Genomic DNA, 13,419 nt, shown 5'->3' with positions numbered 1-13,419 from the left:
TCTGCCTTAAAGACACTCAATGACCCGCCCTCCACAGCCCTCTGCGGCAAAGAGTTCCACAGATTCACCACTCTCTGGCTGAAGAAATTCCTCCTCATCTCTGTGTTAAAGGATCATCCCTTTAGCCTGAGGTTGTGCCCTCTGGTTCTAGTTTTTCCTACTAGTGGAAACTTCATTGCAGTGTTACTGTAAGCCCACTTGCCACACTAATAAATAAACTTTTTACTTTTAAAACATTTAGTGGCAAAACGCCAGCAGTTGCTCTTCCTTTTAATTTCCTACTCAGCCGCAGGCTTTCTGTGTTATCCAAAGCAGGGACTTTCCCGCCATCCACACTGGGCCAGCTGCCTGGTAGAATATCTATATCACCCTCAGTGTGCCTGCCTCTCAGCCAGATCCACACCCTGAGGTACAATATCATCATTTCATACCTCTCAGTGAGCTGCTGATGAGATGGCTAGTTCGCGTGGGATGGCTAACAAATGCCACCCCAGCCAGCGAGGCCTACATCCCATAAAATCAATTTTTAAAAAAAAACTCAAACCCAACCTCGGCGAGAAGCACAGTGTGGTTAGCGCTGCTGCCTCACAGCGCCAGGGACCCGGGTTAGATTCCCTTGGGTCACCGTCAGAGTCTGCACGTTCTCCCCGTGTCTGCGTGGGTTTCCTCCGGGTACTCTGTTTCCTCCCACAGTCCAAAGATGTGCGGGTTAGGTTGCATTGACCGTGCTAAATTCTCCCTCAGTGTACCCGAGCAGGAGTGTGGCGACTAGGGGATTTTCACAGTAGCTTCATTGCAGTGTTAATGTCAGCCGACTTGTGACAGTAATAAATAAACTTTTTGGTAGAGAGTTGAAAATCTGCAGATTATCCAATGGCTCTTAGTTTCAAATCATAGAATCCCTACAGTGCCGAAGGAGGCCATTCGGCCCATCGTATCTGCACCAACCACAATCTCACCCAGGCCCTATCCCCGTAACCTCATGCATTTACCCTAGCCAGTCCCCCTGAGACTAAGGGGCAATTTAGCATGGCCAATCCACCTAACCCCCACATATCTGTCGGAGGAAACCCATGCAGACATGGGGAGAACGTGCAGACTCCGCACAGACAGCGGCCCAAGCCGGGAATCAAACGGGATCCCTGGCGTTGTGAGGCAGCAGTGCCGCCAAATGTGTGTGAGCCTGAGGTAAAGGAGGTGGATATGGTGCCAATATTGTGTTTCCCTCATAGAAGTAGTGAAAGCTGGAATACATTCTCCGTACACCAGACAAAGCTGGTTTAAGAGCAGTGTTAGTGTACCCCAGGGTGCCCTCTGCCCATGGGTGCTACAGGTCAACAAAAAGCAGCAAAAATGTACTTTAAGGCCATGAGAGGGAGGTTCATTGCTGGCCAGACAGGTAAACTGCCCCTTGTTTAACTGACAGACTGTGCAATCTCCCCGGCAGGTCATGGAAGCCTTTGAGGAGGCTGAGCGGGCACTGAAACCGAAACTGGATCATATGTTCTCCGATGTGTACGAAGAGACCCCGCCCAACCTCCAGAAACAGCAGGAGGGGCTACAGAGGCACCTGAAGATGTACGGAGAGCATTATCCCGCCGACCATTACGAGAAGTAGGCGCTCTTTAGAAAGTCTGGTTCTTCCCCACCCCCCATCCTCCATCTGCTTGGCCCACTTTCTCATCCCTCTGTCGTTCAAGTCATTGTTTCCCTAAAGTCCAATCTCCTGACTGATTACGAATCTTCCCTCCACGTGCTCCATGTCCCTGTGATCCGAGTGCTCTTGTGAATGCAGCTGGCGTGATAGGAATCTGATGTCATGGGGTGAAGGGACTGGCTTCCGGTGAAATCCTGGTCCTCTGTGATCGGACCGTCCTGAACCCGGGGAATGTCCGGGATCAGATTCATCCTGAACCCGGGGAATGTCCGGGATCGGATCGTCCTGAACCCTGGGAATGCCCGGGATCGGATCGTCCTGGGAATGCCCGGGATCGGATCGTCCTGGGAATGCCCGGGATCAGATAGTTCTGGACCCCGGGAATGATGCCACTGAGAGGAAGAACCTTTCACTCCCATAGCTGATGACATCAGTTACCCGGAAGCGGGGCAAATGTTCTGGGAATACAGGAGAGCTACATTACCCAGCGTGCACTGATTACAGAAAGGGGGCAGCACCAGACCTGTGCGAATAAGCTAATTGACTTCAATGTTTCAGATTTGGGAGGGCAGCTTATAAACGGAGCTCTGTGGGCACAAGGTTGGCCGTGGTCTGTTTATTTCCTCCAGGTCTTGATCTGTAAAGTATCTCCTCAATCATGTGCATTCTCTTGGGAAGGGTCTGCGATGGTGTTGTGTTAGCTTGTGAGACATGGTGAGGTCAGAATAGTAATCCTTTTTGAACACTACACTACCATTCAGCTCCCTGTATACGCACACCTCTTTGCAGTATTAGCAAAGATTATTCTCCGGGTTCCGCAGTAGCCTTGGGGCTGGCGTGGTGAACATAAGAACTAGGAGCAGGAGTAGGCCATCTGGCCCCTCGAGCCCGCTCCGCCATTCAGTAAGATCATGGCTGATCTTTTCGTGGACTCGGCTCCACTTACCCGCCCGCTCACCATAACCCTTAATCCCTTTACTTTTCAAAAATGTATCCATCCCTTGCCTTAAAAATATTCAATGAGGTAGCCTCAACTGGGCAGGGAATTCCACAGATTCACAACCCTTTGTGTGAAGAAGTTCCTCCTCAACTCAGTCCCTAAATCTGCTCCCCCTTATTTTGAAGGGGGTGGGTGGGGGGGTTAAGGCAGTGCTAGGTGAGGGCAGAGCCCCAGAATCCCCTCTGTTCCCAGCTAGTCTGTACTAAACTACCTAAAGGCAATTTCAGCCAGGGCACCGGCTGGGGGTGGAGGGATCTTGTCATTGGCATCAGCACCCTGAGCCAGATTTGCAGGTGAGCCGTGGGTGAAGAGAATTGGCCTCTCTGTCCACCCCCACCCCAGGGTCTTTTCATAGAATCCTACAGTGCAGAAAGAGGCCATTCGGCCCATCGAGTCTGCACCAACCACAATCCCACCCAGGCCCTACCCCCATATCCCTACATATTTACCCACTAACCCCTCTAATCTACACATCCCGGGACACCAAAGGGCAATTTAGCATGGCCAATCAACCTAACCCGCACATCTTTTGGACTGTGGGAGGAAACCGGAGCACCCGGAGGAAACCCACGCAGACACGGGGAGAATGTGCAAACTCCGCACAGACAGCGACCCGAGCTGGGAATCGAACCCAGGTCCCTGGAGCTGTGAGGCAGCAGTGCTAACCACTGTGCTACCGTGTCGCCCCATGGCACTACACATGCACACGGAGGGATAATTAAACCTCTGCCTCTTGTGTGCCACCCTGCATTGCTGCTATCATACTTTGTGACGACATACGTCACTAAAGATCTTTTTTCCATTTAAAAAAAACAACTTTGTTCTAGGTCGCTTAAGCTCAAAATGGGACCTCCTTTGTACAACACTAGTTGGTTCTTGCGGGTTAGTTGTCCAGTTGCGTTGCTAGACGCTGCAGAGACATCCCGGGCGGCACGGTAGCACAGTGGTTAGCACTGCTGCTTCACAGCTCCAGGGTCCCGGGTTCGATTCCCGGCTCGGGTCACTGTCTGTGTGGAGTTTGCACATTCTCCTCGTGTCTGCGTGGGTTTCCTCCGGGTGCTCTAGTTTCCTCCCACAGTCCAAAGATGTGCGGGTTAGGTTGATTGGCCAGGTTAAAAATTGCCCCTTAGTGTCCTGGGATGTGTACGTTAGAGGGATTAGCGGGTAAATATGTGAGGGTAGGGCCTGGGTGGGATTGTTGTCAGTGCAGACTCGATGGGCCGAATGGCCTCCTTCTGCACTGTATGATTTCTATGATCTATTCTTCTATCCCAGCACAGCTCCCTGTCACATCTCTGGCGAACCAGGGCTACTGAAAGTATCCTCGCTGTCCAAGGATCTAATGGCCGTTCCATCCAGTTAGGACTCTGGGGGAAGGCCAGTGGAAGCTGCTTTGCAGTTTGAGGGGGTGGGGATCGGTGAGGATGGAACTTGGTAAGTTATTCAGGCCGGCCCCCACATTGTTAGTACGTTTTGGCAATCCGATCGGGCCTTTGCTGCCTGAAACTTCAAAGTCATTCACCAGCATGAGGTGCTTTGCGGTAATGTAATGCTGTCGGGCAGGCTGTATGTAACATTAGGATGTTATTCATCACATCCCTGGAGGGACAATGACTGTTTTACCGTCAACCCCATAAGAAGGAAATTAAGTAACAGGAAACGAAACACCAGATGTAGAATTCAGCAGTTTAGTGGGAGAGAAGCGAGAATTCTAACTCACAATGGCATGGCCACAGGTCCTGGACATTCACTCTGGGCAGCACGGTGGCACAGTGGTTAGCACTGCTGCCTCACAGTGCCAGGGACCCGGGTTCGATTCCGACCTCGGGTCACTGTCTGTGCGGAGTCTGCACGTTCTCCCCATGTCTGCGTGGGTTTCCTCCCACAGCCCAAAGATCATAGAAACCCTACAGTGCAGAAAGAGGCCACCTGGCCCATCGAGTCTGCACCGACCACAAGTCTGACGTGCAGGTTTGACGGATTGGCCGTGCTAAATTGCCCCTAGTGTCAGGGCATTGGCGGGGGTAAATATATGGGGGTAGGGCCTGGGTGGGATTGTGGTCGGTGCAGATTCGATGGGCCGAATGGCCTCCTTCTGCGCTGTCGGGATTCTCTGATAAACTCCTCCTCCAACCCATCATCTGCCCCACGTACTCCAGTTCCACTCCTCCACCGGCCCACCTCATCCCACACTCTTTTCCCCCCCCCCAAGTGGCATTAAAATAAATAATGTTAACATTATTAATACATCACCCTCTAACACTATCTAGTGTTGGCTTTGTCTCAATGAGAGCATTCTCACTTCTGAGTCCCACTCCAGTTACATGAGCAATAACTCCCATATCCTGAGGTTGCGAGAGGTACTCTCTCTCTCTCTTTCTCTTCATAAATATAATATGTGTGAGACATTTCAGTATACAGTGGATTACTATGCAAGTTTACACAGGTAAACTGTTCCCACTCCTGACTGCTACATAATGTAGCTTAGAGGGATTAGAACAAACTGGGGATTTTTTTTGACAAAGGCCTGACTCAGTTGGTGGATGGAAGAGAGATCTAATTGTGATTTGCGGTGTTCGAATCCAGCCTGATGTGTTACTGATCTGCAGTGAGTTCCAGACTGCACTTCATCGTTGAAGAAATGTCAACAACTGTTCTGGCCATTTGCTTGATTCTTCTGTCCACCTCACTGCCTTAACTGCTGGGTGGGACGGCACTGCTGCCTCACAGTGGGTTAACACTGCTGCCTCACAGTGGGTTAACACTGCTGCCTCACAGTGGGTTAGCACTGCTGCCTCACAGTGGGTTAGCACTGCTGCCTCACAGTGGGTTAGCACTGCTGCCTCACAGTGCCAGACACCTGGATTCAGTTCCGACCTTGTATGCCTCACAAACACCAGGGGCCTGGGTTCAATTCCAGCCTCGGGTGACTGTCTTGTGTGGAGTTTGCACGTTCTCCCCATGTCTGCATGGGTTTCCTCCAGATGCTCCGGTTTCCTCCCACAGTTCAAAGATGTGTAGGTTGGGTGGATTGGCCATGCTAAATTGCCCCTTAGTGTTCAAAGATGTGTAGGTTAGGAGAATTAACAGGGTAAATACGTGAGGTTATGGGGATAGGGCCTGGGTGAGATGCACTGTAGGAGAGTTGGTGCAGGCTCGATGGGCTGAATGGCCTCCTTCCACACCAGGGATTTTACGATGCTATGACTGCTGCAGTCAGTGGGAGAAGCCATTACTGATGACACAAGCAAGCTTGCTTTAAATATTCACTACAATCTTTTCCAGATGTGACAAGATTTGAACAAGTTTCTGAAAGACTCTAAAGACTGTTATCACAGATAAGGAGGGTGCAGCATCAAATGCACTGTTGGTTCCCTCCTCCCACCCCTCCTAATTTGTCTTCCACTGTCTGTCTGCATCATATTTGTTTAAACAGATGTAGATTTCCTCTTACTAAGATGTTTGATGCGGTTCCAGTACAGGATGGGGCTTGTTTTGTCAGTCGCGGGGGGGGGGGGGGGACTGTGGTAATATTTTTTGTCGGAGTTAGGAACTTTTGGAGATGTTCTAAGCGTTTTTAAGTGGGGCGGGGCACCCAAAACTGGTCCGTGCGTGCCCAAAATTGTTGAAACCATTTGCCGAGAGCAATCCGAGTCGAAGGTTTATTCAACGCTGCTGCTGCGACTCTTTGTTCCCAGGGTTGCCAACTCTGGTGGTGTGTTCCTGAAGGTTTTCATGATGCAAGTTTCTGTCTCTCCTCCCACCTCCCCCCCCCCCCCCCACCTCCCCCCGCCCCCCAGCTCCCCCCAGTCAAATGTCAGCTGCCTGCCACACTGATATTTTCATAATCCATGAAAGTTTTATTTTAAAAAGAATTGAAATAAAAGTGCAGTTTTACTTTTAAATGCCCCAGTGATACCCACCCTCCCAGTGTTGGTTGCACAAGAGATTAAGCTTTTAAATTGCCGGAGCCACCAGGGCAGCTCTGGAGCATTGGCAACCCCCCCCCCCCTCCCTCTCCATCCATTTGCACTGCTGACTGCTGTAAACAGGATGAGCTGGGACTCCACCCTGACGAAGGAGCCAAGAACTTACTCAAGACAACCAAACATTGTGATGTGTTCCCTGCCACCACTACCCGGACCTGTATTAATGATACATGGTTTGTTTGCGGTCCCTGATAACACGGTGGATGGACTCTGAACTGCCACTTACTGATATCAAAAGATATCTCACTCATTTCCCCCTGTGTTAAGTGACGTCGCAAGTGCTCTTGGAAACCCCCCCCCCCCCAAAATCCTGCCTTACTACTTGGCGATCATGATGGCCGCAGTACAGTTTGCTGTTAGTGTGCAAGTTTGGTGATAACTAATACCATTGCTGTGAAGAGCGGACTTGGAGGGAGAGAGAATTTGATCATCAACTAAAAATTCACATTGAATGCTGAGCCGCAAGCAGCCAGAACAAATTCTAATTCCGTATTTATCTTAATAAAAGTTGTTACAAAACAAAATGTTAAAGCTGCGTGTATAATCATAGGTCAAAAAGATTAAAAGGGTCAAGACGGGCTTTCCAAGCTTGGTGTTAAAATGGGTCCTGCAGCATTACAAAGGCACAGACTAAAGGTGTTTACACACATGGATCCACTCACAGGGAAACTTGGGCCATTGTCTCATTCCTTCGGACTGGCAGGCGCCAACATTTGCGTGCAATGTCATTACAAAATTTCCTGATGTGGAAGAGGTTCAGAAGCCCTGGAATTTTGCATGTGCAGTTCTCATACTCCCTCACATGCTGTGGTCTCCAAACTCCCCCCACCATGCTGTGGTCTACAGACCTCTCCCGCATTGCACGCTCTTGGTTAAGAGAGGGGGGGGGGGGGGTGTTGTGAGAGAGCATTGCAATAATTCTGAGGACTTCCTCAAATAGAACGGGTGACGTATTCGTGGAACCCCTGATCGAATCCAACTCTCTTCGGTAAAAAACAGGAAATGCTGGAACATCTCAGCAGGTCTGACCAGCCATCAGTGGAGGCTAATAGAGCCAACGTTTCGAGTCTGGACGACTCTTCCAGACTCTCAATGTTGGCTGTATTCTCTCTCCACAGACGCTGGGAGCCCTGCTGAGGTGTTCCAGCATTTTCTGTTTTTGTTTCAGCTTCCAGCATCCGCACTATTTTGCTTTTATCACTTCAGGAGCATATTGGCAGCCCTATTGCTGCTCTGACGGAATGTGAAAATGTTAATAATAAAAGCTATATTTAAGACTGAAACCTTCGGCTAAGCGTCTTTGTTTTAATTTTCATCTGCGGTCCGGGGAGTGTGATGGCAGAATAGTTCCTGGGTTAACGATCGGGAGCCAAGAGTTCAAACTCCGCCATGGGGAATTGAGGAATGTTAATTCAATCAAATCTGGAATTAAAAAGCTCGTCTCAGTCCTGGTGACTGTGAAACTACCCGATCATTAATGGCCAGTGCACAGTGAGTTAGCACTGCTGCCTCACAGCGCCAGGGACCTGGGTTCGATTCCCGGCTTGGGTCACTGTCTGTGCGAAGTCTGCACATTCTCCCCGTGTCTGCGTGGGTTTCCTCCGGGTGCTCCGGTTTCCTCCCATAGTCCGAAACATGTGCTGGTTAGGTGCATTGGCCGTGCTAAATTACCCCTTAATGTCCAAAGACGTGCTGGGTTAGGTGCATCGGCTATGCTAAATTCTCCCTCAGTGTACCCGAACAGGTGCCGGAGTGTGGCGACTAGGGGATTTTCACAGTAACTTCATTGCAGTGTTAATGTAAGCCTACTTGTGACACTAATAAATAAACTTTTAACCCACCCCCATTAGCAGCTCTCCCCCCCCCCCCCCCCCCCCTTCCCCCAGCAAGAGCTCATTTACATTGAAAATGTTGAGTATAGCTATTCATTAACGGACGAGGAAATAACCAGTTTATTACTGGTCCATTATCTAACTCCTCGAATGGAAAGAATGATTATGTGGATAAATTCACCAGGTGCTGACTTTCAGGTGAGATATAGACAAACAGAACTGATTGGATATGAAACACAGCAAGAAGTCTCACAACACCAGGTTAAAAGTCCAACAGGTTTATTTGGTAGCAAGGTTTATTTGGTAGCAATGGTATTTGGTAGCAATGGTATTTGCTACCAAATAAACCTGTTGGACTTTAACCTGGTGTTGTGAGACTTCTTACTGTACTTACCCCAGCCCAACGCCGGCATCTCCACATCATGGATATGAAACACACAGACTCTTGTGAAAGAATTAATTTAATCAACAAAATCTCACACCAACAATCTTATTTAAAAAAACAAAATCTTCAGTAAGCTCTTTTTTTACAGATCATGATCTTCACAACTCTCCTTTGTTAATGACTCCTTAGTGTTATGTGTCCTTCCCCAGCACGTACTGGACAGATGATGACCATCCAGACCGTATATTGCCCCCATCCCCGGGAACCCTCGTTATTTATCCCTCTGACTTGTTGGGAGTGCAGGGCTATGGTCTTTGCGCTCTCTCTAGTACAGTGGTCCTGACGGAGTGCCAGGAAGAGAGGTGGAAATATTTAGCAACGAGTGGCACATTGGGTTAGCATTGCTGCCACACAGAGCCGGGGACCCGGGTTCAATTCCAGCCTTGGGCCACTGTTTGTGCGGAGTTTGCACCTTCTCCCCGTGTCTGCATGGGTTTCCTCTGGGTGCACCGGTTTCCTCCCACAGTCCAAAAATGTGCAGGTTGGGTGGATTGGCCGTGCTAAATTGCCCTTTAGTGTCCAAAGATGCGTAGGTTGGATTAGCCATGGTAAATGTGCAGGGTTGGGGGAAGGGAGCCTGGATAAGATGCTCTTTCGAAGAGTCCGTGCGGACTTAATGGGCCAAAATGGCCTCCTCCTGCCCTGTCGGGATTCTATGGTCACACCTGAGAAAGTGTTCTAGTTTTTGTCTGACCCAGTACAACTGGCCACGTGCACAGCACCCAGGGGATATCAAACTCTGTCTGGCCAAAGTTGAGGGTTTTTTTCATCGTTCTTAGGATTTGAGCATCGTTGACAAGGTCAGTATTTATTGCCCAACCCTTGAGAAGGTGGTGGCGAGGCACCTTCTTGAATGGTTGCGGTCCGTGTGATGTCTGCCGTCCCTGTCTTTCTAGCGCATGCTCTGTTTCTGAGCGTTCCCTGACATATATATACCCTGTAACCATCACCAAACCTACGCCTCTAATTAGAAACATAGAAAAACTATAGCACAAAACAGGCCCTTCGGCCCCACAAGTTGTGCCGAACATATCCCTACCTTTTAGACCTACCTATAACCCTCCATCCTATTAAGTCCCATGTCCTCATCCAGGAGTCTCTTAAAAGACCCTATTGAGTTCGCCTCCACCACCACTGACAGCAGCCGATTCCACTCGCCCACCACCCTCTGTGTGAAAATCTTCCCCCTAACATTTCCCCTGTACCTACCCCCCAGCACCTTAAACCTGTGTCCTCTCGTAGCAGCCATTTCCACTCTGGGAAAAAGCCTCTGAGAGTCCACCCGATCTATGTCTCTCAACATCTTTTATACCTCTATTAGGCCGCCTCTCATCCTACGTCTCTCCAAGGAGAAAAGACCGAGCTCCCTCAGCCTATCCTCATAAGGCATGCCACTCAATCCAGGCAACATCCTTGTAAATCTCCTCTGTACCCTTTCAATCTTTTCCACATCCTTCCTGTAATGAACAGCAGAAAACACAGGAGATACTCAGCAGGGCAAGCAGCAACTGTGAACAGAATACAGAACGATGATCTTTCAGCAGAACTGCAACCTTAATGTTCACATCCCGTCATCTCGCTACTGCTCAAGCTTTACTGTACCTCACTGGTATGTCCTTTAGGTCTTAAACCTCAGCGACCAAGTCTTTCAAAACCTGTGACTGTTCAGACCCTTCTGGGGGAATTCCCTTTCTAGGGAACCCGCAGTTCCAATTCTTCGGGAAACAAAGAGGGGATCGGCAAAGATCTTGCTGAAAACCACTTAATAATCAGATTTATTTTGAGGGGCTGGGGGTGGGGGGCAGCTGGATCCGCCCTTTAGCAGGGAGGTGGAGGAAAACCTCTAGCACTTGAGGTCTGGACTGTTCAGAGCTCGCCAGAGTCGGGTGGTTTGTTGGGGACTGCGCTGGTGAACCAGGATGAGCCCAGTGTGGGCGCAGGGGTTGTCCCGATGTTTGGCCTCGATGTCAAAGGTCTGGAAGCCCGGGTGATGCAGTGAGCTGATCCCCAGCGCACTAAAGCACATGCCAGTGAAGACATCATCAATGGGGAAGAATGGGATGTAGTGAGAGACAACGAAGAGTGATCTGATCAGGCCGCCAGAGTACAGGAAGCCTCCACCTCCAGCGTACGCTGGGTAGGCACCATCGTAGAAGGACATGGGGATGCTGTATTTGCTTTTCTTGTCTCGTAGCGGGCTAGCATTTACGATGGTCTGTCCGACGTAGAGTTTGCCGGTTTGGTTAGCATCCAGCGACTTCAGGTACTTCACCAGCACAGGAGTGTTGAGGAACACATCGTCGTCCCCCTTGAAGACGTACTGGACGTGCGAGCAGTGGACTGTGGCCCACTTGAGGAACAGGTAGTCCTTCAGGGTGAGGTTGAACAGTGTGTCTTTGAACTCCCACTGGAGGAGGTCCCCATGCAACTGGTCCTCAAAGTCCAGTAGCCTCCACAGGTCAGGCCCCCGACCTGCACTAGACGCCGAGCCCAGGAGGAAGATAGTGCGGATCTGAGTGCCCTCCAGAGTCCTCTCCTTGCCCCAGGTCTCGCGAATGGCCTGCCTCCTCTCAAAGTTGGCCGCCACAGACTTAATGACGAGGAGTAAGGTGATCCCGCCATCACACTTGTCCGGGTGGTCGATCCGCTGCGGGTAGTCCTTGCAGTTCATGTAACGCAGGAAGTCCCCATGCGACTCGGAGTACGAATAGGCGTCGATGACCTCCGCCTCCATCTTGGCCACTGTGCAGTTGCGGGAGGGACTGTACAGGGAGCTGCCATTGAGAAGAAGGTGGTCCAGCAGCTGGAACATCTGGTGCTGCCGGTGGTTCCAGAAGCTGTTCTTGACGGGGATAAAGTTCTTGAAATTGGAGGAGATGTTGATCAGAGAGATCCTGCTCTGGTTGGCTGGCCAGGAGATGCTTGTAACATTCGGGCTGGAGCTGACATTGTACGCTCTCTGCGCAGGAACACGCATCATTTCCTTGGAGTGCCAGCTCAGAAGGATATGGAACATTCCAAGACCCAACAGAACCAACACAGCGGCCTGTAACTTGGAGAATCGCATTTCCTCTCTGTAGCCTAAAGCGGGAAAATGAGAAAGCATTAAAACCAGATTCTCATAGAATCCTACAGTGCAGAAGGAGGCCATTCAGCCCATCAAGTCTGCACAGACCACAAACCCACCCAGGCCCTCTCTCTGTAATCCCATGCATTTACCCTAGCTAGTCCCCCTGACCCTAAGGGGCAATTTAGCATAGCCAATCCACCTAACCTGCACATCTTTGGAGTGTGGAAGAATGGGATCATCATCAACCAGTACAACAATGGTCTGAACTTATAAAGCACGTTTGAGGTGGTAAAGCACAAGGGTTTTCAGACTAAATTTGGCAACAAGTTGAGTCAGATGTTGGGAGTTCTGCGGTGAATAATTCACCTCTTACCTAACCTGCACATCTTTGGACACTAAGGGGGAATTTTGCATGGCCAATCCACCTACCCTACATATCTTTCGGACTGTGGGAGGAAACCGGAGCACCCAGAGGAAACCCACGCAGACACGGGGAGAATGTGCAAACTCCACGCAGACAGTGACCCAAGCCGGGAATCGAACCCGGGTCCCTGGCGCTGTGAGGCAGCAGCGCTAACCCACTGTGCACAAACAGTGGACTGGTGTTAAGATTAAATATAAATCTCTGTGACTGCCTCTTCTATTTTTAAGGCTTGGTCTTCACACATCAGCCCGCACCGAGGGCCATCTCGGAATAGGCTCCTGACCTCCCCTCTCCCTCCCCATCTTCTCCTGGGATTACTAGATAACGGGGGGGGGGGGGGTTCGCGCTCTCGTGGGACTGTCAACACTGAGGGACAAAGATGTGAACTTGAGCAGGAATCGTGAAGCCTTAGCGTTCGCTAACACTGATCTTAAAGAATATCCGTCCAGACATTTGGCACAGCAACAGATCAGGAAGCATTAAGCGTGTGTCATGCACTGATCACACTGCAGAAATACACAAAGCCCGCATTGTGTTCGGGATATGAAAAGTGCGCCAAATTAACCGCATGCACTGGGGAGCAGGGAGGGGAGAGGCGGGAAGGGTGAGGGTGGTTTAATCGGCTGCAGATCTGTGACCAGTTCTCGTTTTGAAGGTTGCTGATGGTAAATGCTCACTGGGTTTAAAGGGAGTTCCCGCGTCACTGGATATCATGGTTAAAAGTGTGTAACAGAAGTATAAGGAAAAGTTAACAGGGGAGTGGCTCCTGCAGCACTATTCCAGGAGAACAAGGTCCATCCTTCACCTCAGCTCAACCTTCCTGACTGCTTTCCTTATTCTGAAAATCCCTTAGGTATCCAAAAATTGAATATATTGAGAATATTTAGAATTAAGGGGAGGTGATGACCTAGTTACAGCGCCAGAGACCCGGCTTAGAAACATAGAAAAACTACAGCACAAAACAGGCCCTTCGGCCCCACAAGTTGTGCCGAACACATCCCT

The 13,419-nt window shown here is 50.1% G+C and overlaps 2 protein-coding genes across 5 annotated transcripts in view; one reads left to right on the top strand and one right to left on the bottom strand.

Moving 5' to 3' along the window:
- bckdha (branched chain keto acid dehydrogenase E1 subunit alpha) overlaps positions 1-7,921 on the top strand; it is a 65,701-nt gene extending 57,780 nt beyond the window's left edge. The window contains exons 9-10 of one of the 2 annotated variants that reach the window (XM_078241682.1): positions 1,448-1,614; positions 5,943-7,921. In XM_078241682.1, coding sequence (XP_078097808.1) covers positions 1,448-1,614; positions 5,943-5,958 — 183 coding nt within the window. In that variant the 3' untranslated portion in view covers positions 5,959-7,921. Of the gene's footprint in view, positions 1-1,447; positions 3,127-5,942 lie in introns of those variants that run through there. The other variant, XM_078241683.1, reaches the window with a different exon arrangement.
- Positions 7,922-8,906: 985 nt separating this feature from the next.
- Positions 8,907-13,419, bottom strand: part of LOC144511382 (N-acetyllactosaminide beta-1,3-N-acetylglucosaminyltransferase 2-like) — a 29,761-nt gene continuing 25,248 nt past the window's right edge. For all 3 annotated transcript variants that reach the window (XM_078241686.1, XM_078241684.1, XM_078241685.1), the window contains exon 3: positions 8,907-12,004. In XM_078241686.1, coding sequence (XP_078097812.1) covers positions 10,767-11,990 — 1,224 coding nt within the window. In that variant the 5' untranslated portion in view covers positions 11,991-12,004 and the 3' untranslated portion in view covers positions 8,907-10,766. The remainder of the gene's footprint in view (positions 12,005-13,419) is intronic.

This window comes from Mustelus asterias, chromosome 24 (assembly GCF_964213995.1).
Source record: "Mustelus asterias chromosome 24, sMusAst1.hap1.1, whole genome shotgun sequence".
Classification (NCBI taxonomy): domain Eukaryota; kingdom Metazoa; phylum Chordata; class Chondrichthyes; order Carcharhiniformes; family Triakidae; genus Mustelus; species Mustelus asterias.
The sequence above is the reverse complement of the archived record's forward strand: the minus strand, read 5'-3'. Positions and strand labels throughout refer to the sequence as shown.